Source organism: Lates calcarifer, linkage group LG20 (assembly GCF_001640805.2).
Source record: "Lates calcarifer isolate ASB-BC8 linkage group LG20, TLL_Latcal_v3, whole genome shotgun sequence".
In the NCBI taxonomy this organism is placed as follows: Eukaryota; Metazoa; Chordata; class Actinopteri; family Centropomidae; genus Lates; species Lates calcarifer.
Window position 1 is genome coordinate 9,841,676 of NC_066852.1, and position 27,991 is coordinate 9,869,666.

General features: G+C 40.1%; 1 protein-coding gene across 1 annotated transcript in view; it reads right to left on the minus strand.

Annotated features, from left to right (window-relative positions):
* nlgn2b (neuroligin 2b) overlaps window positions 1–27,991 on the minus strand; it is a 63,971-nt gene that overhangs the window by 9,504 nt on the left and 26,476 nt on the right. The window contains exons 3-7 of the mRNA XM_018691340.2: window positions 22,150–22,203; window positions 16,943–17,092; window positions 4,846–5,031; window positions 652–917; window positions 329–482 (exon numbers count right to left, since the gene is read on the minus strand). Of these exons, the coding sequence (XP_018546856.1) occupies window positions 329–482; window positions 652–917; window positions 4,846–5,031; window positions 16,943–17,092; window positions 22,150–22,203 (810 nt within the window). The remainder of the gene's footprint in view (window positions 1–328; window positions 483–651; window positions 918–4,845; window positions 5,032–16,942; window positions 17,093–22,149; window positions 22,204–27,991) is intronic.

Sequence of the window (27,991 nt, forward strand, 5' to 3'; positions counted from 1 at the left end):
GTCTGAGCAGAAGACCTCCACCAACCCTGTTCAGATTGTTTGGCTGAAAAAGCATCAGACAGAGAAGAGGAAACAATGATATTACGGCAGAAATACAAAATAAATCCTGCTGAAATCTAGCCTTTGTGACATAAAAAAAAATCATAAAACTGTAAAGTGTGGGCTCTGCTAACCCTGACCCTCGCCTTGCAGGTCACAGCAGCCTGACGAGACTCACAACTTAGGATGCCCTGCCATCTTTGCTGTAGTGTGAACATCATTTTAATTACTTCTCGGTGCCAGAGGCCAGCAACAGGTGGAAAATTACAGATTTAAAATAGGATCTGACCGTCAGGGTATCCATAGAGATTATCCACAAAGTTGGAGATGGTGTAGTCGAATGATGCTGCTGATATTCCATCTTCTCCTTCACTGTCATCGACAAACTTCAGGCCCTCTCCTTGGTTGACACCCAGCAATATGTCGTAGTTGAGGAACTCGCCCTAGTGCCACGACAAACACACACAGCATGATAGGACAAAACAGAATGCTACGGTAATTAGCCCTAATTAGTGGTAGTTAGGGTAGTGCTGTATTCACAAACCAAAAGCGAGGAGGTGATTAACAGATGAAAAGCAATTATTCACTGGCTCAAGTGAAGCCGGTTCTGACCTGCTGCATGAGGATCTCTGGGTCGTCTGGCACCACGTCCCCGTCCACCACAGGTCCGAAGGCGATGTGATAGCGTGCAGGCTGGATGTCTTGGTCCACTAGCTCCCGGAAACTCTTTCTCCGCAGGCAGTCCACCAACTCAGCCATGTCCCCCAGAGTGCAGCCGACCTTCCTCGCCAGGATCTTTGTGTACATGAGCGGTCGGTAGTTGACCGACCAGCTGGAGATGGCTGAGCCACTCTGAGCGATGGCCCTCTGGAACAGGCCTACACATGGCAGGACCAAATACAGCAGATATACTGTGATATTCAACAGAAAACACACAATCATTTGTTCTCTCTCAGTTTAGCACTGCTTTCTTCCCTCTGACATACTTTTGCTAGCAGCTGATGGGGCCTTCAAGGCTTTACAGTGTGAGTGCTTTCAATAATGCATATGTTGGAGGAGGAGCAATTGTAGAGTATTACATACGAAGCAAGATAAGGCAGATACCCTGCTGCTTTTTATAGCCGCAGAAAATCCTTATGAACATTAGTGTAGGAAAATGAAGTGCTTCCATTACATACAGCAAGAGACAGCAACAAGAAAAATGGTGACAACTGTGCAAAGAGCAGTGGGCTTGATGGCCGTGTTGGATAAAGCGACAAAGACAGAAAGAGAGACAGAGAGAGAACGAAAACTGCTCGCACTGTTGCACCGCTGCACTGTTATGTAAAGTGGCTTGCTGTCCCTCTGTTTTATCTGCAGATTCTGTCATTAATAATTAAGCCCCCCCATATTCTGCATGTGCCCCACCCCCGCTCCTCTCCCTGTGAAATCAATTAAGAAGCCTCTCAGCTGCAGCTTTAGCTCTACTGCTCATCTCATCTCTCCTCTGCACACACACAGACACACACACACACAGACACACACACACACACACACACACTCTACAGTGCCTTTAAAAACTCTTCACCCACCAACTTTTTCTGCACTTTGTGGTGTTACAGCCTGCCTTCAAAATGGAGCAGAGGAGGATTTTTGCCACAAATCTATGCATAACCAACCCATAATGATACTGTGGATGTTCAGATTTCTATTTTTTTGATGCCGCACAAGCTGTTAACATGAGCAAAAACTTACCATAATCTCAACCAAAATAATCCAACATTAACCAAAACATTGAGCCAAACCTACCAAATCCTTGTTAAAGGTGCTATATGTAAGTTTTTGCTATCACTACAGAGGCACTGTTAGTATTTACAGCTGTGTATTTACCAGTCTAGAGGAAACGTTGTGAGTTCAGCATCAAACGTCATTCCTTTACTTTCCAAGAGCTGTCTCCAGCAGTAGAACAACACCAATGTTAACTCTTGCTTTTCTTCTATTTCTATCACTCCATTCCTGAAGCGAACATGCTAACAAGCTAGCCCTGGCCTGTTCACTAGCCCCTTTTACACAGCCTTTTCAAGGCAAGAATACTGCGCCATCATTATGCCTTGTACTGGTAAAAAAGTACAAAGACAGATTTGGCGGTGCTTTATCATCTCATTTTTAAGCCAGAGGTAGTCACAGAGCCGAATCGATATCTGTATAAAAGGGAGGGTCGGCATGGTGGGACAGGTGGCAACTGAGGCTGATGTGTTACACGTTACTGTTTCTGCCACTGATGTATATGTGTTGTATAAAATCACACACTGAGGCTACATTATACCAGCTTTGTGTGGTTCTGTGTTAACAAGTAAAGGTTATGTATTCAAGGGTCTTCTTCACAGTCTTTGTGTAAAAGGGGCTACTGTAGCATCCAGTGGCTCTCAGTCCAACAGAGGATAAATAATCTCTTGTAAAAGCAAAGATGGCTGAAGTTCTTAGTAAATAAACACTGGCTATGTAGCTATAGCAAAAAAGTTACATATAGCACTTTTGAAGGAATTTTGAAATAATGCAACAGATGGGCAAACAAGAATAAGTTTTTATAATATATAGAATGTGTTTTTGATATAATATTATACAAAGACAAAGTTGGGGGCTACTGTACAATTTTGAAAAACAAAAGTGATATATTTGAATATCAATGTGATAGTTTAGCTATGTGTAATCTATGTGTAATTGTGTGATTGTGGTGTGGGATCAGATTTACTGACCTGAGAAAACCCTGTCTAGTATAGTTGCATGTTTAGGTCTGAGTATTTGACCTTTTCTATAGAAAGCATACAGTACAGGCAACATTAGCTTGCAACTTGTCAATAACTAACAACGTGGCAAACACTAACCAATTATTGAAATGCTTTTCCATGTCCTTCTGATTCTTTTCTGATTCATGAGACAGACAAAAAGATGTGTCTTCCTCTTGCACACCCTCAGAATCTGCTTCATACGGTACAGATAAAAGATGTTATTTTATCTGTCCAAGGTAAGCCTGTCAGTGTGAAGGTTAACAGTTCAGTAATAACATAATCTGAATTCTTGGCAAAGTATAAAGTGCCATTCATTTTCTGAGCTCTACTAACCAAGATCACAGGATTAGTGATGAAGCATCTGGTGGGTATTGCCATTCAAAAACAAACAAAAAAAGGTAAACATCGCCCTTAATAAGTGGTGTAGGCTCCTGTTCTGGTTCCTAAAGTGGTGCCTCGAGGATGTTCCAGTGATACTGCAATTATTAATATTTCTTTTATTGTACTTTTTAAAATAAAATTTCCTCCCATAAGATAATGGGACAGCATTTACAGGAACTACATTTCCATTTTACATTTTCCAATGTATCAAAATGGAGGAAGAAACACCTAAATCACTGTATTTAAAAGAACCTGTAAAATGCAGTTATGACACAGCTGGTAAGGTCATCTCACAGTGGCCAGTTGTCATAGTAACGCAACACGTTTTCTGTCGGCACACAAGTTTTCCAGATGCACAGCACTCACAGTAGTCACCAGAAGAAGTAAAAACTCGCCTTACAGCTTTTGGTGGACAGGGGAAACTAGTGGTCTCACACCTGAATCCTTTATCTGCAGTTAAAAAGTGTCAAATGTGGAAATGCTGCCAAATAGACATCTAGGAACAAAACCTCCTCTTTAGCTAGCAACAAATACTGAATACAAGTATGTCAAGAGACATAAATAAAAAGCAAAATCAGTGTATGATATCATAGGTGTGTTTTTTCATGGAAAACCCAAAATGAAAGCAAATTTAAACAGAATGAAAGAAATTAATTAAATCAACCAGCATATCTAATTTTCAGTCATGATTTACTTTATGCGCAATATTTTCCTGCAAATGTACACAGGCCTATATAATTTCATTATTACACAAAGAGTCAGAAGAGCTGTTTCCAACAACCCAAACAAATTTTACAGCAGTGGCGCCCGCTGGTGACATTAGTGAAACATCAGATGTGAATTGAAGACTCTGTAATTTAGCTTTTAGCCCAAATTGCAAGATTACTGAGCGAAAGGGCCACTTTTAACTGTCCATCTATTAAAGGGATGGAACGAGTTTAAAATGGCAAAAGACCTCACTGTTTTGGATCCAATGCTCAGTCCTCGCTGAAAGACATGTTGTTGATGTCTTGGAATCACCTAGTGACACTGTTAAAACCTTGCAAAAATATTAAATCTCCCCATGAAACTCAATAATATAATACTGTAAACGTACAATAAGAACTACAGGATGTGCTCATGATATCCCTCTTCAGTCCAAGCAAAAGATACAAGGGTAAGTATGTATTCACTATCTTTTCCTAATGCCTTGTCCAGACAGGCTTAATTTTATTGGAGAAGGACAATTTTGTCAGTGCCGTTCAGTGATCTTAGTCCCATGTGGAATGACGTTGTTTGGGATTATTGCAGAGCTTGTGTCCCAAGGTGAGTAATGGTTTTATGGCAAATAACCTACTGTTTTCACCCATCTGTCGACTCTAGCACCGTCCAGATTGACAATCCGGTTTTCTTTGCAATCAATCTTTGCAGTCTTTCACGTTTATTGAAAAATAAAATACTATATAGCTGTATATAGTAGATGACTCATTTCTGAATATTGAACCCCTTCACTTGGGGGAATAATATTTCTATATATCTTTATCTTGTTTAGGCTGTTCATTTAAATAACTAACATGTACTGTAAGGAAGTACACTACCCACACTGTCCTGAAATGTTAATCCCTTTTCAGCAGGGTATATGACTACTAAAGTGACAATGAAAGTGAAAGAACCTTACCCTCAGAGTGGTGGGAGAGGATGAGAAGGTTCACACAGGCGGCACCAGCTCCAGAGCCAAAGATGGTGATTCTCTCTGGGTCTCCTCCAAAGTGGCCAATGTTTTCATTGAGCCAGCGCAGGGCTTGGATCTGGTCCAACAAGCCATAGTTCCCCTTAGCAGACTGGTCCCCTGTGCTCAGAAACCCTGCAGGGTAAATTAGAACAAACACAGGGAGGAAAAGAGAGAGAAGATTTATGCGCGAATGGAGGAGCAGGGCAGAAAATTCAGGGGCACAGGATAACATAATCCTGTGCGTTTATTGCCTTTTTAAGAATATCCCACATAAACAGAGGATGGCATCCTGTCATTGTCAGGAACTTCTCAGCCTCCAACTCCATTGCAAGTCTGTGTGGAGATTTCACACAGAAAGCTTGCCAAATTACTCATTTTTAATACCCACGCTGGAAATACAACACAGTTAAGAGAATTTGTCAGCAGAGAGAGGAGGAGAGCAACAGAAGGCATGTTTCACCTACTTCCAGGACACACATTTACACAGTAGGTGCACACCCACAACAAGATAAAATAAACTGAACAAAATGTCACATACACATGCACACACACATGCACACACACACACACACACACACACACACACAGATACATACACAAGGAATGCTTTGTTCTTACGTGAGTGAATTACAGTACATTACACATTTCAAGCAGCACTGAGCTATTTCACCTCGCAACATAGCTTTTCAAATGTCTGACTGTTAGGATGACTTCAATACCCAGAGAAAAATATTAAATGATTCCAGTAAACTATACACTGCAGCAGGGGTGGAGGATATGATGGGGGAAAAAAATCATAGCATCTTTGACCAGGTTTGCTTCCTTTTTTCTCATTAGCAGTACTGCTTAGGAGTATTCTTTATGTTTCTGTGTGTCTTTTTCTGTGCATGAACAGAATTTCCCTGTAGTGTCCATAACTAAAATAAGGGATCACAAAGATAAGACTACAGATGTAACTAATAGTCAGACTTCAGATAGACATCTAAATCCATCCATTGTACAAAGCTGTCTAGTTCTTCACCATGTTAAGAAGGACTAATTTGCTGTGAAATCGGGGGAAAAAAAATAAAAAATCAAATTGGCTGACCGAGCAACTCAGTTGGGTTCAGGATGGTTTCCTTGAACGAAAGCAAATGACTGACGATGTCCTCACTGCTGTATACTTCCTACAGGTTACGGCTGTCTCTATCAACTTCTTCTTTTCTCATTGTTTGCTGCATAACATTGTTAGGAAATCACAGACTATATGCCACCGTTTCTTTTTTGTCATTTGTTGCCACTGATTGTTACCATGGAGACATGGCTCTTAGTTCAGGGTTAACATGGTGGTAGGGCGGCTAACTTTTTAGGTTTAAAACAAGGTCATCTTTATTTTTTTGAAAGTGTCTAACTTCCATTCAACTAATCTAAAAGCAAAATTAAGAAACCAGTCTAAAGTATCTTTGTGAAACCGGCTCCAGAATGTCACTTTGCCTATTTTATCTATTTACACTTCACTTAAATTCACATATATTACATTTACAAAAATAGCTAACTTTGTGTGCGTGCTATTTGGTGCTGGGAAGGAAGCGAACAGTGGCTCTGCCAGAGATTTTTCACTGTAAATTTTATAATGCTTTATAATGCTGCCAAAAACAATGCTGATGGGAGTGGTGAGACTCAATCAAAACAAGGAGCAGGCCTGAAAACCAAAACAATATGCTGAAAGACACAAAAACACTCTGTGACATATAAGTTGACATGCGATCCACTGGCAGTATAAAAATATTGACTATAGCAGCTATAAGGAAGATGAAGCTCTCTAGTTATGTTCAACCATGTGACTTCAGTGGATAAGATGGCTGGACAATATTTTCATCTTTTCCTGTGCAGATTTAACAGTGAGACAGTTTATGTGTAGTTTGAACTGAATAGCTACATATTCAGTAATAATTCAAAACCTGAACTGCAGACATTACCAGACACGTACAGCTCTCTACAATACAACCATACTACATGACACAAGTGGTTGAATAGCAAGTGTTTACTTATGCAGGAATATGTACAGTAGAACCTTTGATATACAAGGTATGCCATAATACAATGAATAAAGTGATCACAGTTCACTTAGTCTCCTTGTGTGGGAAAGATAAAGTGATTGAATCAAGTGGTATATTCTAAAGGACGACCATAAAGTACAGTATAGGGAGCACACACAGACAGATGGTAGAAGACAGCAGTCAGCATGTTTGCTGAACACCAAATGAAGTTTTATTGTTAATGATTATAATGTGACGGTGGTGGTGGTGGTGGTGATGATGATGGTAACAGCAGTGGTGATGATGACAACCTGCCAAATTGACCTTTCTACAACCATCAGGGTGACACACGAGTCTCATTTCACACTCTAACACCAACAGCACGTTTAAGTGTTGGTGGTGATGGTTGGGGGGGGGGCTGGTTTCACTATGATTCATATTACAAAGTGTGCAAATTCTCTGATGAATATACTTACTTATCATTACTAATTCTTTCACATTCGGACAACTTGGACAATTAGAAATGTTACCCAGTGAAGTACATTTTGTAAAATATTTCAGCCTGTAAGAACTTCTCACATTTAATGATCAAGAATATCACATGCAAAACACATTAAGGTTAAAAAAAGACACTTATTGGCTTTTTTTAAAAAAAGAAAGAAAGATAATGGCAATTTTCAAGAAAGTAGCATTATGTGCGCTTTGGTACCGAGCCTAGTATCCATAGAAATCTTGTTAGTTTAAATCACATCAATGTTGCAGCAGAAATTACCTTAAAAGGATTACTCCCAGTAATCAAGATATAGTTATATGTGTAATTGTATCATCCTTGGATCATCCCAGCAATTGACTGGCTCTTAGCCTGATGTGACTCTGACCTGGTAACGTATCAGCGGTGACCTGTGCCTCTTATCAAAACCATAGGCATGTGGAAGTGTCTGCTCCGCGGCTGCCCAGCCGAGTGCTGAGCTGCCTGCCACAGTTGCCTGGCAACTGTCCAGAGCTTCAGGCAAAATGATATGGACAGACACTCACAAAAGCACTTGCATACACACATTCGAGCACTTCCATATTCAAATACACAAACAGCTGCATGCATGCGCACATACACAGATACACACACATAAGAAAAAAACAAAGTCACTGCGCTCACACGCAGATGAGTGCACCAACTAGCATGCTAGCCCCAGCTAGCACCTCCTATCACTCTCTTTGCAAGGGCAACATGAAGAGAGGAAATTTGGTTTATCTTCCACCATTGAAGATAAGTCAAACAAGTTCCCTCCTCTCCTCTCTTTCTCTTTCAGTAAGTTTTCTTTCTGATTCCCCCCCCCCCATCTGCTGAGTTGGGCTTCCTACTGACTTTAGCGCTGAGAGCAGCAGTTTATGAGGCTGAACTCATGCATATTCAACACTTGCTTTAGGTAACGGCCAAGGAACTGTGAGGAGAGTCATCAACCTCTAAGTAAAGATACAGGCTGAAGACAGGGGAAATGAATGGCTGAAAGACAACAGAGGAGTAGTGAGCAACTGATGGAGGGAAATTTAAAAGAGAAAATATTTCCAGTATATTGAATCATACTCAAAAACATCTGATAATAACTGTGACCTTCGATGTCATGATTACAGAAAATCTTTCAAAACAGTGTATTTTATGAAATCATGAAAGCATAATACTACTACTGATTGCATAAAATAGGAGGGAGCGCACTTAGTCTTTCTCTATTGTCTGATGAGATGAGTCATGGTGAAAGCCATTATCACTTATTGATATGGTACAGCATCCACTTATATTAGTATAGAGATGTTTCACAATGATTTTTATTTCATATTTCATGAGAGATTAGATACATTATACAAAAAGGAGCAGTAGCCCCACATCAAAAGGATGTTGTCAGTAGTTTGAACAGTATATTCAGTGTACCATAATGAACAGCTTTATTCACTACATTCTCTGCTGTCGACCATCTCTGCAAAGAATGCACTATTCACAAATTCACAGTCCAGAACTGAAGTGTGGTCAGTCATCTGACTGTTTGACTACTGAGACGGGAACATGCATCTGCAGAGTAATTTTTAGGGCTGAACAGAATGACTGCAGTGGGTCACTGAACATATTTCTGTGAACAGAGAAGAAAGAGCCATGGGAGGGGGAGGAGGGGTGTGGTGGGGGAGAGCGGGATAAAAAAAAATAAATAAATAAAAATCCAGAGACATAAAACAGGTATTAAACTGAATATTGCCCAAAGCTACTGTCAGATCCTAAATGACAAGAGAGGTGAAAGGAATATACTGAAGGACATATTATATAATTTTTCGCTCTGACGTCACATAGGAGATGATGAGAGATGTCAAAAAATCAGAGGGAAGATATTGCTTTTTTTAATACACTCAGAAAAGGTGACGGAGGAGAGGAAACAAATCAATTTTTCTGTACATATGAGTCACTAAATTGATCAAGCGAAAGAAGAGACACCATTAAAAAAAAAAACACCTTAGCAGATGATGACAGTCTCCTGCACACTGAACACTAAAGAATTTGTTTTGATGATTGGAATAAAGCAGATTTGATAATTCAGTATTATGCTGCAACTTTGGAGATTATCTACTGTGTATGAATGTAACCATGTAACACCTTTCACTGTACCATATACAGTATGTACCAATAACTAAACATCTAATTTGAAGATTTTTCTTTTAATGTTCTATCAACAAAAAAAGGACTGACTCTGAGGTACAGTATGACAAATGGTCTGATTTGCTGAATCTAGTGGAACAAGATGTAGTTGAAAAGGCTAGGGTTAGGGTTATAGTGAGTTTATATAGCTACTTGAAAACAGTGGGCGGTTTTTACTGATAGCATTTTTCTGTCTGGCTTGAGTCTAAAGCATTGCTAACAGCCCCTGGAGGCAGCAGTTTCCACATTATAGAAATGTTGTATGATCATTTTCATTCTCTAATTCAAAGATCTCCTGCTGTACTTCACTTCAAGCTCATTCTTTTTGGATTATCAACATTTTTATATAAATCTGTTCCGTCTCCTTGCTGACACTGGAAGTTCAATCTGAAGACCTGCTGGTAGGTCCTTTTCAATTCTGTATCACAAGTATACCAAGAAAATTATATATACCCAGAAATTAGATTGTAATTGGGCTTCCTCCCACGGAACTACTGTGATTTGAGTACACCGCCCATAGGCTTCCAATGTCATTGTATTCATTACCTTACTTATCTCATTAAATTATTACTCTCACATGTCCATTCAAATGGTACCAAGCTGTGCAATAAAACTGGACTGTCATGCAAATCTGAAGTGCTTTGCTGAATGCTTCAAATGTGTCCACACAGACACAAAGACATTTCAAAGCTTTCTGAAAAAAGTTCCAACTGGTCACTGATGAAAATCACAGTCAGTGACAATGAAAAACTGATCAAATTAAATAAATGAAGCCTTAAAACATAGCCTCGTTTCCTAATAGAGCTTTGAATCACTTAGGTGATATCAAATTTGCCATTATATGTATCCACTCTGCTCTCCATGTGATAGTTGATGTACCATAACTCTTAGCTTAATAAGTATTATGTAACAGTTACTGATTACATTAATAGGATATTTATTTATTTTAGTGTGGATATTATATCACAGTCATATTGAGGTATCTGTAGTGTGAGGTTTTGACAAGTGAATGTTTAGTATCTATAGTATTTGAGTAGATTATCTGGTTGTGGTTAACCCTCTTCTTTTGTCAATGAGGTTTGTTACATAGAAACAGTGGTTTAGAATATCAAATCTCTGTTTTTAAGAGTAGAGGATGCCAAATAATGCCTTAAAGATGGTTCACAAATCTTTGCAAATCTGTATTGTCAACCAAGAAATCATCTAAATAAGGGGTATTCAAAGTTTAACACAGTTGCCCCCCCGACAAAACTGAGACTGTGCCCCAACTGCCCATGTTGCCACGGAGTCACTGAGTTAACTGAGAGCTAACACTTGAGCCCTGTTTCTGTAGCCTGTATTTGTTTACATTTTGACAATGTTGATTGAAAATGTGCCAGATTAGCTGTTAGCAGTTCCTAGATACTGTTGCAGCATACAGTGGTGTCAAAAGTATGGTTGATTACAGTACTTTTCTCTACATCTTGACAATTTGAGTTTGATTTAAACACTTGATGTGGTGTGTAAGATGTCGAGCATCCAGTATGACTAACTGCATTAATTATCTTCCTTGTATTTGACTGCTCCAGCTGTGCATCTGGCTGCCAGCCTGGCATGCAGATTGGTGTCAGTTTTGGTCAATATACCCATAAGTCATTAGTGCTCAATGTGAACTTTGCCTGTAAAAGAGAAACTGTCCTTGGTTCCTGTTTTTTGTATCAAGAACCTGAAATCACACACAATCACAAATAAGAGCCAGATAGCAGAGAAAGTATTGAGAACTCTGTAGTCATCTGTGCAAAGGGAAGAAATCATATCTAGCGTTTTAATTATTGAAATGTAGTCCCAACATTTTGGTTTGCATGTGAATCTACATCACTGAAGCAAAACAATTAGTTTTCTATGCAATCAGTGCATTATAGGTGAATATGGTGGCAGAAGTGTTCATGATTGCTCGCAGAGTGGGAAGATTGTGGCTCTGTGCTGGGAGTGGGAGGTGTGTGTTTCATTTGTATTTAGGGACAGCTGAGTTGTGACAAGGCGGCAGGCTGAAATTAATTGACAGCAAAATGTGTGCTGGCTAAAAATATTGTTTATGTCACATTTAAAGGGATGTTTTTGGGAACAATGGATAATATGATTTGAACTGATTCCCAGGGCTAACTGAGCTGAGTGGTATTTATGGATGCACGGACATTGTTTGACTTGACTTATGCTAAAAATGTCTTCATGTGCACGGGCTTGTAAAATGTTACCTATTAAGTAATGGTGTTTACTAGTGAGTCACAAAGAGGGTGCATGAGCACATAATTTTTTAATTAACTAAACTGTACTTGATGGGTAAACGAATTGGGCACAGTACTACAAGCTATAGTGAATATATTTTGCATTTAGTTATTTTAAGTATAGCACTACAAAATATAAAATATAAACTAATAATAATAATTATTATGAGTTGTATAATAATAGTAGTAAAGTAATATTGTGCTACTGTACAGAGTACAGCCAATTTACAAGAATAAATGGTAGAAATATGCTTTAAAATAAGATTAAATAATGAGGTTTTTGTAAGGTTTAATACAAACATAATACAAATACAACAGATGAAAAGACAAAACATTCACTTCATTTTATCCATTATTTTAAGTGGCATATCTGATAGCTTGAGATGTTATATGATCTCACTATGTCTCATTTGGTTACAAATATAGTGTGTTATGTGTGTGTGTGTGTTTAACTACATGTTCTCTCACATCAGCTGGGTTTTAATAACTGTTTTTGTGGTAAAACAACATAATTACATCAATAAACAAAACCTCAAACTCTAATCAATATTTTTATATAAAACACTGATCAAATGACTGTGTGTATTGTGAAAAGTGTCTCTCAGACTGACAAACCCACTGAGAATTATTACTTGACTCTGCACTCCCCCTCAGCTCTACAAAGCCATTTAGCATCTTTCAGCTCATTGTTTTGGCTCTCCAGCCAGCAAATTTAATGATCTGGTTTAGTCTTACTGCTCTCATCAATCTTGCTCCAGCTGTGGCAGCCAGCTGTTTTCAATCAAAAAGTTCTGATAAATTGCCTCTATCTTTGCTGCTCAAAGAAAGAGTGAAGTTACTAACATAGTGGCACATTTAGCACCTGAAGAGCCAGATATTTTCTTCAGGAGGTGGTGGAGACCAAAAATAGAGTATTGGACTTGCATTTGTCAGTTAAACATGACCTCATATGAGTGCTAGTGTTGCTCTGTTTCTGTGGATACATAAGAAACTGCCTGCTAACAGGTTAGCCATAACAATTTTAAAAGGTGCTCAGGGCTGTTAAGCCTGTTAATAGAGCTTGTTAAACTATGTGAATGTTAGTGTTACACTGTAAACAGGCAGCTGTTAACCGTATCATCTTTGTAAGATGATAATATGTTAATGTTGTGTGTACATCAAATCAAAAGACCACAAATACAGATCTTGGTGGCAGCATATGCAAAACATGGCTGATTGTCAGAATATTCAGTGCAAAATCTGTTATGTTGAACTTATCCAATTCTTGTCAACAATATTATGGGTAACTGAGTTATGTTAAGACACAAAGTATCACCCAGCCAAAGCTGTAAATTGAACAATCCATTTTGGCAAGATAATAACCAAACAAATGTTAAATTCATAACTCCTTTTATTCTGTGTAAAGGTTGTGGTTTTTAAATGTGGTGGTATTAGTATGAAGGAGGCTGCTCTTACTGAACGTCCAAGTAAAAAGCTGAAATTGGGTAGAAAGTGCAGAGAAACGTTTCCAGAAGAAGTGTTTCATCTCTCTTCCTGAGGTGAAAAATGTTCTCTGTCTCAGAACCCACGATGGTGGGCCTTTCCCCTGAGTTCATTAATTAGTTAATTAGTTAATTAGTCTGAACAGATGGCTGTGCAACACAAATCAGAAGGCTCTCTGGGCCTGGAGCAGGAGGAAGGTAGGAGTAGGTGAGCTGAGCAGCAATCTGAAATCTCAACTGTCACCAAACCTCTGAACCAAGCTGTGTGCAGCAGACATTTTCTCCTCATTCACCCATTTTATTCCATGACAGGGCATATCATAAATTAATAAGAAAATTCCGGAGAGTGTATCATTTGTTGGGAAATTACACATGCATGTGTCCTAGTGGAATTAAAGCATAAGATGTTAGACCATATGCAAGGGTGCTGTGGTCACATTGCAGGAGCATTTATTTGAATGAATACTTTGCATCACTGCAGATTTTAAAAAGCATTTCTGATGGTTTATTTTTAGACTGTTCCCATCTCCCCCCTTCTGCTTCCTTTTCCCTCACTGTCTCTCTATGATTCTCCCTCGCTCATCTGTCTCTATTCCCTGCTCTCTCTTCTTCCCTTATTCCTGACTCCCTATCACTCTCTTAAAGGCGCAGGCACTGTATGAAATGAGGCTGGCATGTGTAAGCTTCTGTGTGTGTAAGTACAGGATAATACTAAAGATTAGAACATAAAACTATTAAAATACGGTATGCTTGTGTTTCTCACTTTGACTCAAATACACAGTGTCAGAGCGGAGTGCTATTAAAAATTTACATGGACGGTGCATTATTCATATATATATTTTACACACGGCACGCAACCGAGCAGCGCGCACACACACTTACTCACACACTGTCACATGCGCAAGAAGATTTTGGTGTGCACACAGACAAACATGCATGCTTATGCTACACAAACATACAAACACAGTCACACACATACACATACACACACACACACATACACACACACACACACACACACACACACACACACACACACACACACACAGAGGGATAATCGCCTTAGTACAGTAACCCATTTAAAGCATATCTGGGAGTGAGAGACAGAGAGAGCACACATTCGCCCACATACCAAAATTTTCAACGTTAAAGGAATCGAGGACACTGCGTCATCCCTCATAATCACTCAGCAGGATCGCTCTCCATCTTGATGTTTATGTATTTTGTACGTATTTTAATGCACACTCCTTCAAACATCTCCAGTGTCTATCACAGCAACAATGTTAATATGAATCGGCAAAACTGAAACAAAGTTGAGCGTGTCTGTTAAGTGAAAGTAAAAGAAAGATACAAATGAAAATCGTTTGAATCAATACCAGATTCAACAACCCTGAATTCAGATTGTGAAGTGAATGTCTCAACTTGTTAATAGTCTCGGTTTGTGCTAAAGCTGTGAAAAGGGACGTAAAACAGCTGATATGCAGCTTGGATAAAGCTGTAGGTCCCGGTCCTCATTTCACCAACTCTTAGTTTGTCCTTGTCCCTGTGCCTCTCCACTGGCACGGTCAATAACGGGCTAGATCATGTTACCCTCTGCTACTACTCACTGCAACTCTTGGACGGTATCCTAAACTACTCCCATTTCTCTGTTTATCATTATTCTGATATGTTGAAACAGGCGTGATGCAATAAACAAGATCTGATTACCCAACCTGGCAACCACAGTGACTGACACAGATAGTCTTTGTGCAAACACCTCCAAAAGATGACGCCAAATGTAAATACTTGACTCCACTGATATCCAGCAACACAAGGGCTAGGTGTACACACACATACACAAACACACACACTCAGCTCAGCCCACACTCACAGGCCATGCAAGCACTGTAAAGCTCCAACAGAATGGACAAATAGAATACCCCTTAATCCAAAAATACACTGAAAGCAACAGACACACATTTCAGGGCTTTTTTCAATGGCTGAATGTACACCAAAGGCACTAAGTGGTCGGTTGTGTGTCTGAAGTCAGTTTTCTCTGCAGAAGTGCATGTCAGAACAACAATTAATTAGTAAAAGAAAAGTCATTTTCAGGCTAAGTGAACACAGTAAATACACCTGCTTGTGCTTTCTTATAAAATCCCTGCTGCACAGAAATAACATTCAGTGAGCAGATAATGGTGGAAATGATGAAGTCTGAGCAGCAGAAATGATAACTCAGGTTTAACTTGACCTCACTGTGCACCACTTCAAGACTGTGCGCACAAAGGCTGTTAATATACATACACATTTCCAAGTCCCAGAACAGTAATATAGTATAGTGTATTACAGTCTGTATTATCAGGTGTGCATTATACTTCTGCTACCTGACCTGAATCCTGATACTCTGTCAGGACCTGTCAGGTTCAGGGTTTTGCTTTGGTTATTTTCAGATGGAATTTATTAAGAAATTTCTCTCATTCAGTCTCTCTAACTGTGCCAGTCAACTATGTCCATACCTGTCACGTGTTGCAGCTACATATACAATACCCACTGGGATGAGGAAAAGAGGCAGAGTGTAGCTACTGTGTTACATTAGCCTTGCAAGCTAACAGAAATCAACAAAAAAACTGCAAAAATATAGCTTTGGACTAGGTTCAAATTTATCAGTCTGATTCAGCTAGGCCAAGGCTTAAAGATGCCATTTCCCAAAAACATTGTAGAAAGTAGCCTAACAGTAAATCCACTTTTCTGAGTTAAAAAAATATGTGGTGCAGTGACTATTACACTATCCTATTCTATAGTGTTCATTACAACAGAACTTATCTTCCTTTTTGTAGAGAAAATACAGTAACTATCTCTCCGTCTGCTATAGACCCCAAAAATCTTTACATGTGTAACTACAATTCAAGGAATTCTGAATGACAGCAAGGTGAAATATCTAGTCACTAAAATGGCACTTAAGTTGTGGGGACAGATAGAGGGACACTGGAGCACACTGATCTGACACAGCTGTGACAGTGGAGGGCAGGTCAGTGGTTGTGGGGTCTGGGTTTGAATCCATTTATTCCATTTGTGAAGGTGTTGTGCTTATGCCAAAGTGGGCGTTAAGATGCTTTTAAAGGAGATCATTGTAAAATTCATTGTACAAAGCTTTTTAATCTTAACAGAAAAAGACATTAACACTGCTGAAATAATTCAAGAGAATTGGCTGCTTTATGTCAAAAAACTCAAACAGTATCTTTACAGCATATTCCATTACAGGTGTAGAATTGCATTCATATGCCTTGCTGAGTTAGCTCAGAGTAAAACAATATAAAATCTATTCAGACTAAAGGCCTGCAGCCTGCAGACAGAGGAGTTTAATGTTCATTTTGTGTTCAACAGAGATTTATTATTTGAAAGGAACATACATCATGTTGCCTTTCTAATGGGGACTTTATTAAGCTACAGCAGATTACACATGTGGACTGTGTGACCATTTCTGCACATATTTTCATAGAACGCAGTTGTTCAGATATCTGACACACCAGGGACTTGAGTCCAGGTGAGATAACACGTCAAAACAATTTTCATAAACATACATCAGATGCACCCGCTGCCTACTAACTGGCACACCAAACTTACCGAGCACACCGAGGCGATAGTTCATGGTGACAACAATGACATTCCCATAGGCGGCAAGGACGCTGCCATCGAACATGTTCCCTGAGCCCTCCATGTAGGAGCCCCCGTGGATGAACAGCATGACCGGCTTCTTACGACGATCCCGAATATCTGCACAACACAAAGGTGTTAGTTATTTTTATGTTTATGAAATTCTTTACCACAGAATTCCTGTTCTGTGTCTACAAGCAACAGGTAGTCTAGCCAGTTTAATGTGGCAGCTCTGGATTTATATAACTGCGGCGTTCCTCTTAGTAAAAAGATCCATATGGAGTATTTTCTAACCTCCTGCAGCCAGTGATTCACTAGAAAAAGAGACGATGAAGATACTGAAGTATGAAACATTTGCAGTAGACTGCTTTTAAGTTGGCAGCAAGTATTTCATGTCTGTCCCACTGGGCTTATCCTCTATATTTTATTCTGTGATGTCTGTTTCCTCTCCTGTGCAGTGATGGTACCTTCCCAAACTGTTATGCCCCTCCATGTGTGGAGCAAATGGTGCAGCCAGTTCTGAGGCCTTCCTCTGTTATTGGTGTCTTTATGCCCATCAGTGTGTTGCTATGGTTCACTCTGTCAGCATGTGTGTGTGTGCGTGTGTGCGCCAACCCCCCTCCCAACTCTCCTGAATCCCCCCTCTTGCAGCGTCTGTGGTATGGTCTGAGTGTCTGAGTGTGGATAAGGCTGAGGGAGCTGCCAGTGCAGCCCAGTTAGGCTGAGCGTCTGCACTGTGCAGGGCCTGTGGATAATTTGTATGAAAGCCAGACCAAGTGGAAACATAAATAACAGCCACAGCATCTGTTTACCCTGATGAGCTTTAGCACTCAGAGATGGGGAGACAGAGAGAGATAGGAGAGGAGAACGAGAGATAAAGGGGGGTAAGACAGAGAGAGGAAGGAGATGAAAATAGGGCAGTGAGAGAGAACTGACGGGGGTAGAGACATAGATGGGAGGTTTATGCCAAAAAAACATGATAGCGAGGATGAAAAAATATGAAATGTTACAGAGAAAGTCATACATAGTGAGGTACGGTAATGAACACTCAAATTCACACAGGATTCACACCGTATTCATACAGACACACACACACGCGCGCGCACACACACACACACAGACACAAACTCTTGCATAGGCAGCTGCGATGCTGAGTCGCTATGGAAACTGCTTCTCGCTAATAGAACTGCACCAGCCATTCCATTGCACCGACTCACTGAATGCCTGTTGCCGTGGTAACAAATTCTACTCACGTATTTGCACACCCGCCTGCATCACCACCTGAATCTCAGGTTACACATGCACTTGGGTGCGTCACTCACAGTCGAACGTACACGGACACACACACGCACGCGCACGCACACACACAAGTGAACACAGCAAAATGGCACATATGGCTTCACACATGCAGACATCTTTTATGGATCACATGAATGACACAAGCAGACTGGCTAAAAATATACATTTTCAGCCGTACACTCTGACATGCTGCTCTTTTTCCTCTCTTCCCTGGTGGGTTCTGAACCTCGGCTGATTTCCCAGAGGATATGTAAACAAGTTCAATTATCCCGGCATTACCAGGACAGTACAGAGGAGTGACATCAGCATGCCATCATCAGCCACACTCACAGCAACACTCATATACCAGAAATTAAATCCTCAGAGAGAAATAACAGTGACATGTAGCTGCCATTTTAAAGGTCCAATCAGTATTTTACAGTTCTGTTGTACTGCTGTGTTAACAAGGACTACTGGTGTAAACATACTACATACAAACTTACCTGTCAGACATCAAAACTTAAAAGAATATTCAAAGTGCATTTTGCTTCTATAAGACTTAGAATGGGCAGTTTAAATAAACTGATGCAACACAGCAAGGACAGAAAAGTCTGTATCTGTATTACAGAATCCGTCCTTAGCTTCTTAACAATTTGTTGGTTTAAATGTATGAAACATGTATCAATTAGGAAACAATGTCAAGACAGTGAGTAAAATCATTGGTGAGCAGCAGACCTCTCTTTATAACAGAGGAATCACATAAAAAGCTACATCCACCCTATCTAATCCTCTCTTTAATCTGACATCCTGCCCTCTGGTCAGAGATACAAGTCTCCACAAACCATGTGCACCAGTTTCAAGTTTTCATTTATCACAAGCGCATAAGAGCTCTTAATTCCAGTACATCATAAACTTCCTCTTGGCTCCTCACTCAGCTGAACACTTCATTTTTCTTACCTTTATTCTCTTTGTTGCTGTTTTCCTTACATTTAACAAACATCCTCGTTTGAATTGCGAGTGCAATACGGGCACTTTTGTCAAATGTCTTTTTATTTTTTTGTTGTATGCTTTCATGTTGTGTTTTTCTGCCGCCTTGCTGCAAAAAGAATTTCCTATTGTAGAACAATAAAGATCTGAACTGATCTCTTTTTTCTCCATCCATTCTTTGTCCTTGTTAAAACCAAGTGTCTACGTCACACAATACAACTTGACCATCAAAAGTTAAGTGACAGGATATTTCTCTTTGGTTTACATTTATATCACAGATTGTGTCTTTAATAGAGAGCCTCCCTTTTCAACAGCCTCTGGTCCATTAGCCTTGGCAAGAAAATGTATTTTCCCATTGAGGCTTTCTTTCATTGCTTTTCCTAAAAGGCCGAAACATGAAGGTAAATGGGTATCTACTGCTGTACTGGACAGTAAAATTTGAGCAGCTTGCAATTTTTATGATAGATCAACAATTATGTTGGCAGTTAATGGCTACAGATCCTTTGAGGTTTTTATAGCCACACCAATGACACCAATGCATTTAAATTGCATTACCTCTGAGAATACACCTACCTGTATTTCACAATGTAACCATATAGTGTTACAGTACATTAAGGTTTTTACTTTTACCCAATCTCTTATATATGACTCCAAAACTGAGATATACCTTTTTTTTTTTTGTTGAAGTTGAAAGACAGAGTGAAAATATTTTTTCTCAACAATTCAGAGCTATAGAAAAATTGAAAGCTAAAACTAAAATATTTGCTAAGCCCAATAAAGGGTAGGGGTAACACCCCCCCCCCCCAAAAAAAAAGCCCTAAATGGAAATAAAAATCCATTCATTTTGGAATAAAAGATAAAAAGCTCATGCATACCTACAATGCCTTAATGAAAGGTGGACAGGTAAAAAGTCCAAGTGCTGTAAAAGAAGAAAACTTCCTGCACACTATCTCATCACTTCATTCTGACAACATTTTGGGGTTTTATACTTTCAACAGTTGAACTTAAAAAGATCACTTGTCTCAATTTTATTACTTCAAAATATCGCACACATGCATGGAATAGATATTTTGGTGAGAATACAGGGATTTGACTGGCAAGGCGACCTTTAGTGTTAATAACAAACTGAAGATGACAAATTTAACTAAGTTTAACTAAAAACAACATGGAATTAAAATGAAGGATGGAAACAGTTTGGGGGTGTGGTGAAGTGAGGGAAATATACTATGACTGAAAGAGGCTCAGCACAAACAAAGAGGTGACTACGGGGGTTGCAGGGTCGCAGGGTAAATGTGTTTCACTCTGATGCACAGCCTATATGTCCAACGAGGAACTCATTGTTGCTCCCACCTGCCTCCAAAACACTGGCACATTAATCACTCCCCTCCTTTCTACTTAACCTGATACCATCCTCCTCAATATCCACCTCCCTCCCTCACACCCACCTTCAATGTAACATCTTACCTTTCAATAGAAACTGCCTACATTCTACTTTTCCATTCCTCTGGTCCTCTCTCATTCATTCTCTTATGGAAATCTTCATTGATTTGGGCGTTAAAGTTTTTAGCCTGACTCAGCAGTTGAGCTTTTTTTTTCTTTTTCTCTTTTTTGTACCCAAACCCTCACCCAAGCAATGCAGATTCTTGAAAATAACTTTCAAAATGAAGATGCCAATGATAGTATTTTTCCAACAATATTTGGGAACCTATGTCCGATCCATACCTAAGCAATTAAGTGAGGAATTCAGCCTTGCCCAAGCCCTCCTGATCCTGTCAAGATCCATCAGGTGTCGGCATAAATGTCAAGCTCTACCAGTCTCCCACTCATCCCCCTCTTCTCACGCTCTCTTTCTCCACATCTCTCTCACTTTCAAAGCTCTATAAATGTCATTTCATCATGCACTTGTCTTCATTATGACTATTTTTCCCTTTTCTCCCCCTCGTTGCCCTCCCCTGTGCTCTTTGCAGTGCTCAGCTTTTCCTTCTCCTTTCATCTCTATTCTATCATTCTGCTCCTCTCCTCGACAATCCTGCATGAATCCTTCTGTTTTCACCGTTAAGAAACCACACAATTGGATTAGCTACATCTGTCTCTTTTTAAACCATAGCAATTAGAGATGCAAAGGAGAGAGAATTCAATACCCAAATAGCACAAAAAAAAGAAGGGGAAAAAAAACAAAACACACACACATGCTGGCACAAATTAGAGCACATGCACTCAGGCGTAAATTTGCACATGTGCTTGAGTAGACACACATGCACAAAGGAAATGTAATACACTCTATGCTAGGTGATATACACTTAGACAGTACGTCTGGTCACGTATACAGAAACATACCCACATGCTGTCTGCATAGATTTTGGCTGCATCAGTAACGAATAGTGAGAGCATCTCCCTTTGACTGCAGTGAACTCGAAAATGTACAGCAATAGCAAAGATATGCAGAAACTCTCCACTTTTTCCTACTTTAAAAAGAAAAAAATGGAGAGGGCCCAATAACATTACAAAGGTGAATAACAGCATGCTATTCCATAAGGAATTTAGCACAAGAATATTGATTCTCAGTGATCAATCACACCGGATAGTCAGAACATCAGCATGTGGTTGATCAACCACATGCCGACTGAGAAAGTAAATCAGCTCCCTGTGCAAGTAACTGAATTTGTAACAGGAGGAACTGAAGAACAAATATTTCATATACGACTCTTTATGCATGAATTAGCATTAGCTAAAAGCTAGCCCTGTGAGAAGAAATGACAGATTTGTGTGCTAAAGCAGTTAACAATGGACAGTGTAATGTGCACATGGAGTGGTGAGTATAAGATGATTATTAACACAGATACAAACACAACATTTCCCCACGGAGTTTCAAAAGTAGAGCACAAGGAAAGAAAAACATGCAATTAAAATACCTTCATCCCTTGGTCTGTTCATTGTAGAATCATCATGTTTTTTTGTGAGCGGACCTGAGGTTCAGAAAAGGGGGGGGGACAAAAGACAAAATTCAGAGGGATTGCATTTGTAGAAAAACAAAACAGAAAAACAAGAAAGGATTACAAGAGAGAAACAGCAGAAGCAAAAGATGCTGTGTGCTCTGTAGGAATTGTGTAACTGTGTAGCTCAAGACAAAATGTTTACAAGGATTACACACTGTTTCCTGAAAAGATAACCCCAAACTCATCTGTTTTAACTGCTTAGGATCTAGTCACGGACTGCCTCGTAAATAACCCCAGAGGCCACTTCTCCTCAATCCTTCTCCCAATCAGCCCTGACACACTTCTGCTTTGTAAAGAAAAATCAATGAGCAGAATCAAGCCATCACTCTTTCCGTTCAGAAAAAGCGAAGGAATGCCAAGATACTCTGTGTCCTCCTCCAACTCAGGACAGTGTTGCAGTCCTAAGGCAAAAGTCCCTAGACGGTCCATAGAGACTACACTGTTAAAATTTAACACTGGAGACTCTCACCCACACACACATGCAGGCACGGATGCTCTTCATGAATACACACACACGTTGTGCAAAGAGAAATGCTGGAATAGAGCTTGAAATGTGACTCTTTCTGACCAAATTCACAAGGAGGGAGCTGTTTTTTCTATCTGCATTGCCTACAAAGGCTTGTGACAGGATTCCCCTCACCAAGGTCAAAGAGGAGCCCCACATTAAGCTGGAGCGTTAAATGCTCTATAGGGCAGAGCCAATAACAAGCATTTATCACAGTGACCAACCAATGCCCTGGCACGTCAACTTCTTTAAGTCTTAACTGATAAGGATCCCATTAATTTGTTTTTTCTTGGTTTCTGTCAGCTGAGCTTTTCATCGGCCCACAATTAGCATTGCATTTTGTGTCGTTCTCTGTCACTGTCTATACGTTCTCAAGAAAGTCATTAAACACGCTCATGTTCACAAACCCGCAGCCACGCACAAATGTCCACATGCTACACAAGGCATGTTAACAGCGTCCTTATCATCTGTTGCTACCTTCCTTGCGCCCACCCAGCTCTCCAGTGGGGAGGCACTGCAGTCACTCATTTTAAAAAATACTCTATGTTGGGTTGCCAAGGGATTTATCACTCTGCCAGTGTGCTGCTGAGACGTCTGTTTCTATCATTCAGCCGGAAACCTCACAGTGAAGTGATGGCATATGCCCTTTCCCTTTTCACAGTGCTTTGCGTCTATTGACGAAAGAGACTCAGAGAATCACTGCACTCTACAATCATAATACCGCATTTTCACCCAACCCTCTATATGAATATGGTTTCCTGATATAAAATGTTTATCGTCTGTCTAAATGGAAAAAGATCAATGCTGAATGGATTTGCTGCATCCTCTGAGTACCACTATGCAGGCGCCGGATGCAGAGAGCACTTCCTGCCATAGAGGGAGATGATACAGTAGTTGGTGCTGGGCTACAGAGCAGACAGGTAGACAGGCTGGTAATGGATAAAAAGGCACATTAGCTCTGTCTTGTCAGCACTTCCCCACTACTTAGCACCACTCTAAAACCACACCTCAGCGCTTAATGGAGACTTCTCTGATTTCATTTGTTTTCTAATGCTCAATAAAGAACTAACCTAAATGCGAGGATGAGCTCCGCTCAAACAGGCAGCCGGGCTTGGTAACGGACAATCACTGTTTGGTTCAACCCAAACAGAAAATGTACTGCTGTGTTTAGGATTATTTTCATGATTGAAATAATCCTTTGATGATTTTTTTCAATTAATTGTTTTTTTAAAATGTCAGAAAATAGTGGAAATGCCCATCACAGTTTCCCAGGGTGCATTCTTGTTTTGTCAGATCAAGTCTCCAAAAAGTCTTCAGCCATGTTAGCAGCTCTGTGAGGCTGTACTCACACATAGCAGTGCTTTGATCTAAAATAGCATGCTAATATGCTCACAATAACAATGCTAACATGCTGATGTTTAACAGGTATAATGTTCTCGTCTGTAGACCATAAATGTTTGCACAACATTTCATGGCAAAATATCTAATAGCTGCTGAGATATTTCAGTCTGGACCAAAATGGTAGACTGACCAGCACTGCTGCTAGCATGGCTCTAGGGATGGCTATAGGTATCAAACTGAGAAAAGCAGCAAATTATGCAAAATTCATTGCATACATTTTTTGTCATCTGACTTTTTATTGCTTGATTAATGGGTAGTAACGATTTGCACTGAAATAAATATTCACGGTAGTATCTATGGTCTGACTTTTCACAACAGACTTTTTATGAAGAAGTATTACAATGGATTTTGACAAGACGAATTGTAGGATGCAGTCAAAGAGAAACAAACATATGCACTTCTAAGAGTCAAAAACATATTCCCCATCTGTCACCACACAGAAGCCTGCCAGTAGGCATTGTCTCCTGCTGTCCACTGGTCAGTGAAATGCGTTGGCCTACACAGGCACATTTAGCGTGGGCTGTCCCAGTACTGTTTGACCTAATGCAGCTCCATCTCTCAGTCAACAGCATTTCTTTTCGGTTCAGTGAGCCAGTGGCCAGAGCGCAAGCTGTCTCCCGTCCCTTTCCATTTCCTCAGTGCAGTAAACGGGATGAAGCTGCAGTATGTCATGTCTGTGGTGGCCTGTCTGCTTGACAAGGTGTCAGACACAGCTTTGGTTCAACCCCCCCCATCCCCCCCCGGCATCCAGGCAGCGGCTTCCAGCACATGCAGTCCTATCCTTCTGCTCTCCATCTCCTCTACTGTGCCCCCAGCCTCCAGCTCCATCCTTGCCTCCACTGTCCTGCCTCCTGAAATATGGTTTTTAATAAAGGCACGGTAAATGGCTGCTCTAGCAGCAATAAAAATGAAGGATCTTAGGCTCTTGGCTGAGGAGTGTCTTGAGAAAATAGGAATGCAGTGAGACAGTGCTCTTGCCTATCAGCCTGGCAACATAGGAGGGTTAGGGTGAACACTAGGGTAGGAGGTAGGAAGCAAGAGAAAGATAAATGGAAAGTATAAAACTCACTGCTCAGTCCACTAGAACATTTGTGTTATTTAGATTATTCTAAGTTATTTGTTTTTCATTTGAGCTGAAGAAGTAGCAGGGTACATAGTGGCCTGGGGGAGGGGGGTGGGTGGGAAGAGCTCATTTGCATTCAGAACAGTGACCCCTTCTACTGCCATCTGCATAAAGATGGAGGAGAGAGGAGAAGAGGCAGGGATGGTTTCAGAGAGGATAGAGCAGGAAGGGTGAACAGATGCAGAAAGAAAAGAGAGCTGTGAATTTTCTTTTGTCCAAAGAATAATGCAGAGAATATTATCAGTGAGAGTATTTCTAGGTCTGAAACAGATATAGCAGGAGAGGAAGGGGGCATAACTTAAGGTAGAATAGGAGCATAATGTGTGATGTTGTACTCTGGAGATTTAATGTATCAAAAATCAAGTCATGCAGGCCAAATCTGGCACCAAAACGTTTAGATCCAGGCTGTGTATGAATCTGTGCTGCCAATTCATTCTGGCCCACCTACATCCACTGTGAGTGGGAATGCAACTCCTCGCTGCCAAACACAGCACAGTACAGCACCAACATCCGCCCTCTGTACATGTTTGACCATCACTTTACTGGCACCAACTTAGTTACCAGCTAAAACGGCTTAGCCTAGCTGAAACATCACAGAAGCCCTGATCATACTCCAGGATGGATGTGGATGTGGACAGCAGCAGACCTGTCCTTGGACAGTGGGTGTATCATGGATATGTGTACATAAATTTCATGACATCTTACTTAAACCCAAAATGTCACCTCATCGTGGTGTAGGAGACAAAGGATTAAGATTCCTCATCTGGGTACCATGAATGTCTTTACCAAATTCCAGAATAATCCATCCCATAGTGGATGAGACATTTCACTAACAAGCATAAATACCAGCCTAGTGGTAACACTAGAGGGAAGGTCAAGGAATCTCCAAAGTCAGTAGGATTCATCCTCTGGGGAACATGAATGTCAGTACAAAATTTCATGGCAGTTCTTCCAATAGTTGAGGTTTATAAGCAGTTCTTTGCATGCATGTACTTAACCTGTGATTGTTGTTTATTTAGACATGAACAGTTTTTGTCATAGAGAAATGCTTACCATTTGAGACCAAGTATCCAAGGCTTTAAAGCTTATACTTCTGACTTAACTGCAAGTTTGACACCATGTAAACAATTTGAGGGATTGTGACAACAGTTATATGAGAAATATGCAGTCTGTTTGATTTCAGGAGCACTTCACTCTCCCCCAGTCTGTATTTTTCTCTCACACACGAGGCAGAACATATCCTTGGAGACTGCATCAGCCTCGTGTAAGCAGTGACCCTTGACAATAAGTGACAAGATTCTGACAAGCAGACAGGGCTACATGTAAAATCTGTCTCACTCATTTGCACACCTCTTCTCCTGGGAATAACACAGGAGGCTCTACATCATCCTCTTGGTGAGTATGTGACATATGTAGTGTACAGCATACCTACTGTACAACTATGAGCTCTCATTCTGCCCATGCATGTACAATGAACTGTATCTTCAGAGTAGTTAAAATCACTTTTTTCAGTCCTCTGGTGCTCTCACTTTATAATAAAGTAATACTTGATATTTTCCACTAGCGATTAATCTGTTTCCATCTTTCTGTTTGGCTGTGGAGCATCAATAAAATAATTAATCTGTAACACTGACACAATCTTTCTAAGAACTGTAGGTTATGGTTTCAGCTTCAGTGTTAAAATACAACAATGCTGTAGCCCCCCTGGATTAATCCTAAAGTTATACTTCATACATGAGCAGCAGTAATACATAAACATATTTTCATGAATACTCTCAGGGAACTCTCAAGTGAGCCCATTAATCATAGACTTAAAAAAAATTAACCTTATCCTTGCTTACTGTCATGAGTAGCATATGTCTCACCTTCAAAGATACACTTTGATCCTGTGTTCTTTTACCTGCCCATCTGCTTTCTCAAACGCTCTCCACTGGATCATTAAAGCAAAAAGTACACCCAGACAGCCCATGAAGAGGTGGAGGTTTTGCCTTATAGTGATTTTCAGTTTTCGACTAATTTCACCCCAGGAGGCCTTAACAAGGTTGTTTTTGGCAGTATACTGTATTTGTTATATTTCTACTAAGCTAGCTGCTACAACAAGATTAGTTTTCCAAGTCTAACCACAGAAACCACAGTGCAGCATCCATGCAGTACAAACCATGAAAGTGAAATGTCACTGAGGTTTAAGGTCACATGCTACCACTGCTGAAAGCACAGTTAGTTACAGCTCCTTGTTTGCAGTTCAATGCAAACTGCCACACTGCAAAGGCAACTTTGATCAAACAGTTTGTCAATAGTTAAAATCCTGTCTGTATCACTTCTATTTAATAGTAATGCAATACATGACAGTGTGAATGGTAATATTAGACCTTCAGTTAACTGAAATGATGAAGAGATGTAGGTATGTCCAGCTTACTTGTTGACCATTAAAAGTAAACCATGCTGTTTTCATATGGAAGCCTTGAATGGACCTACAAGGTGAAGGCCATTGACAGGAGAAGCTGAGTAAGCGCTACTGATGTTGTCAGGTGAATACTATTGGCTGTAAGAGCTGTTACAGTATTTTAATACCATGCTGCATGTGGGTCTGATGATATTGCTTTATGAGTCTTTTAGATGTTACAATTGATATGTTTTAGTAGGAGTTGATTATTGAAAATGCTTTTTACTGAGCCAGTACTGAAGAGTTGGTGGAAGTCTCACACTGGGCAACAGACCCACACACTGAA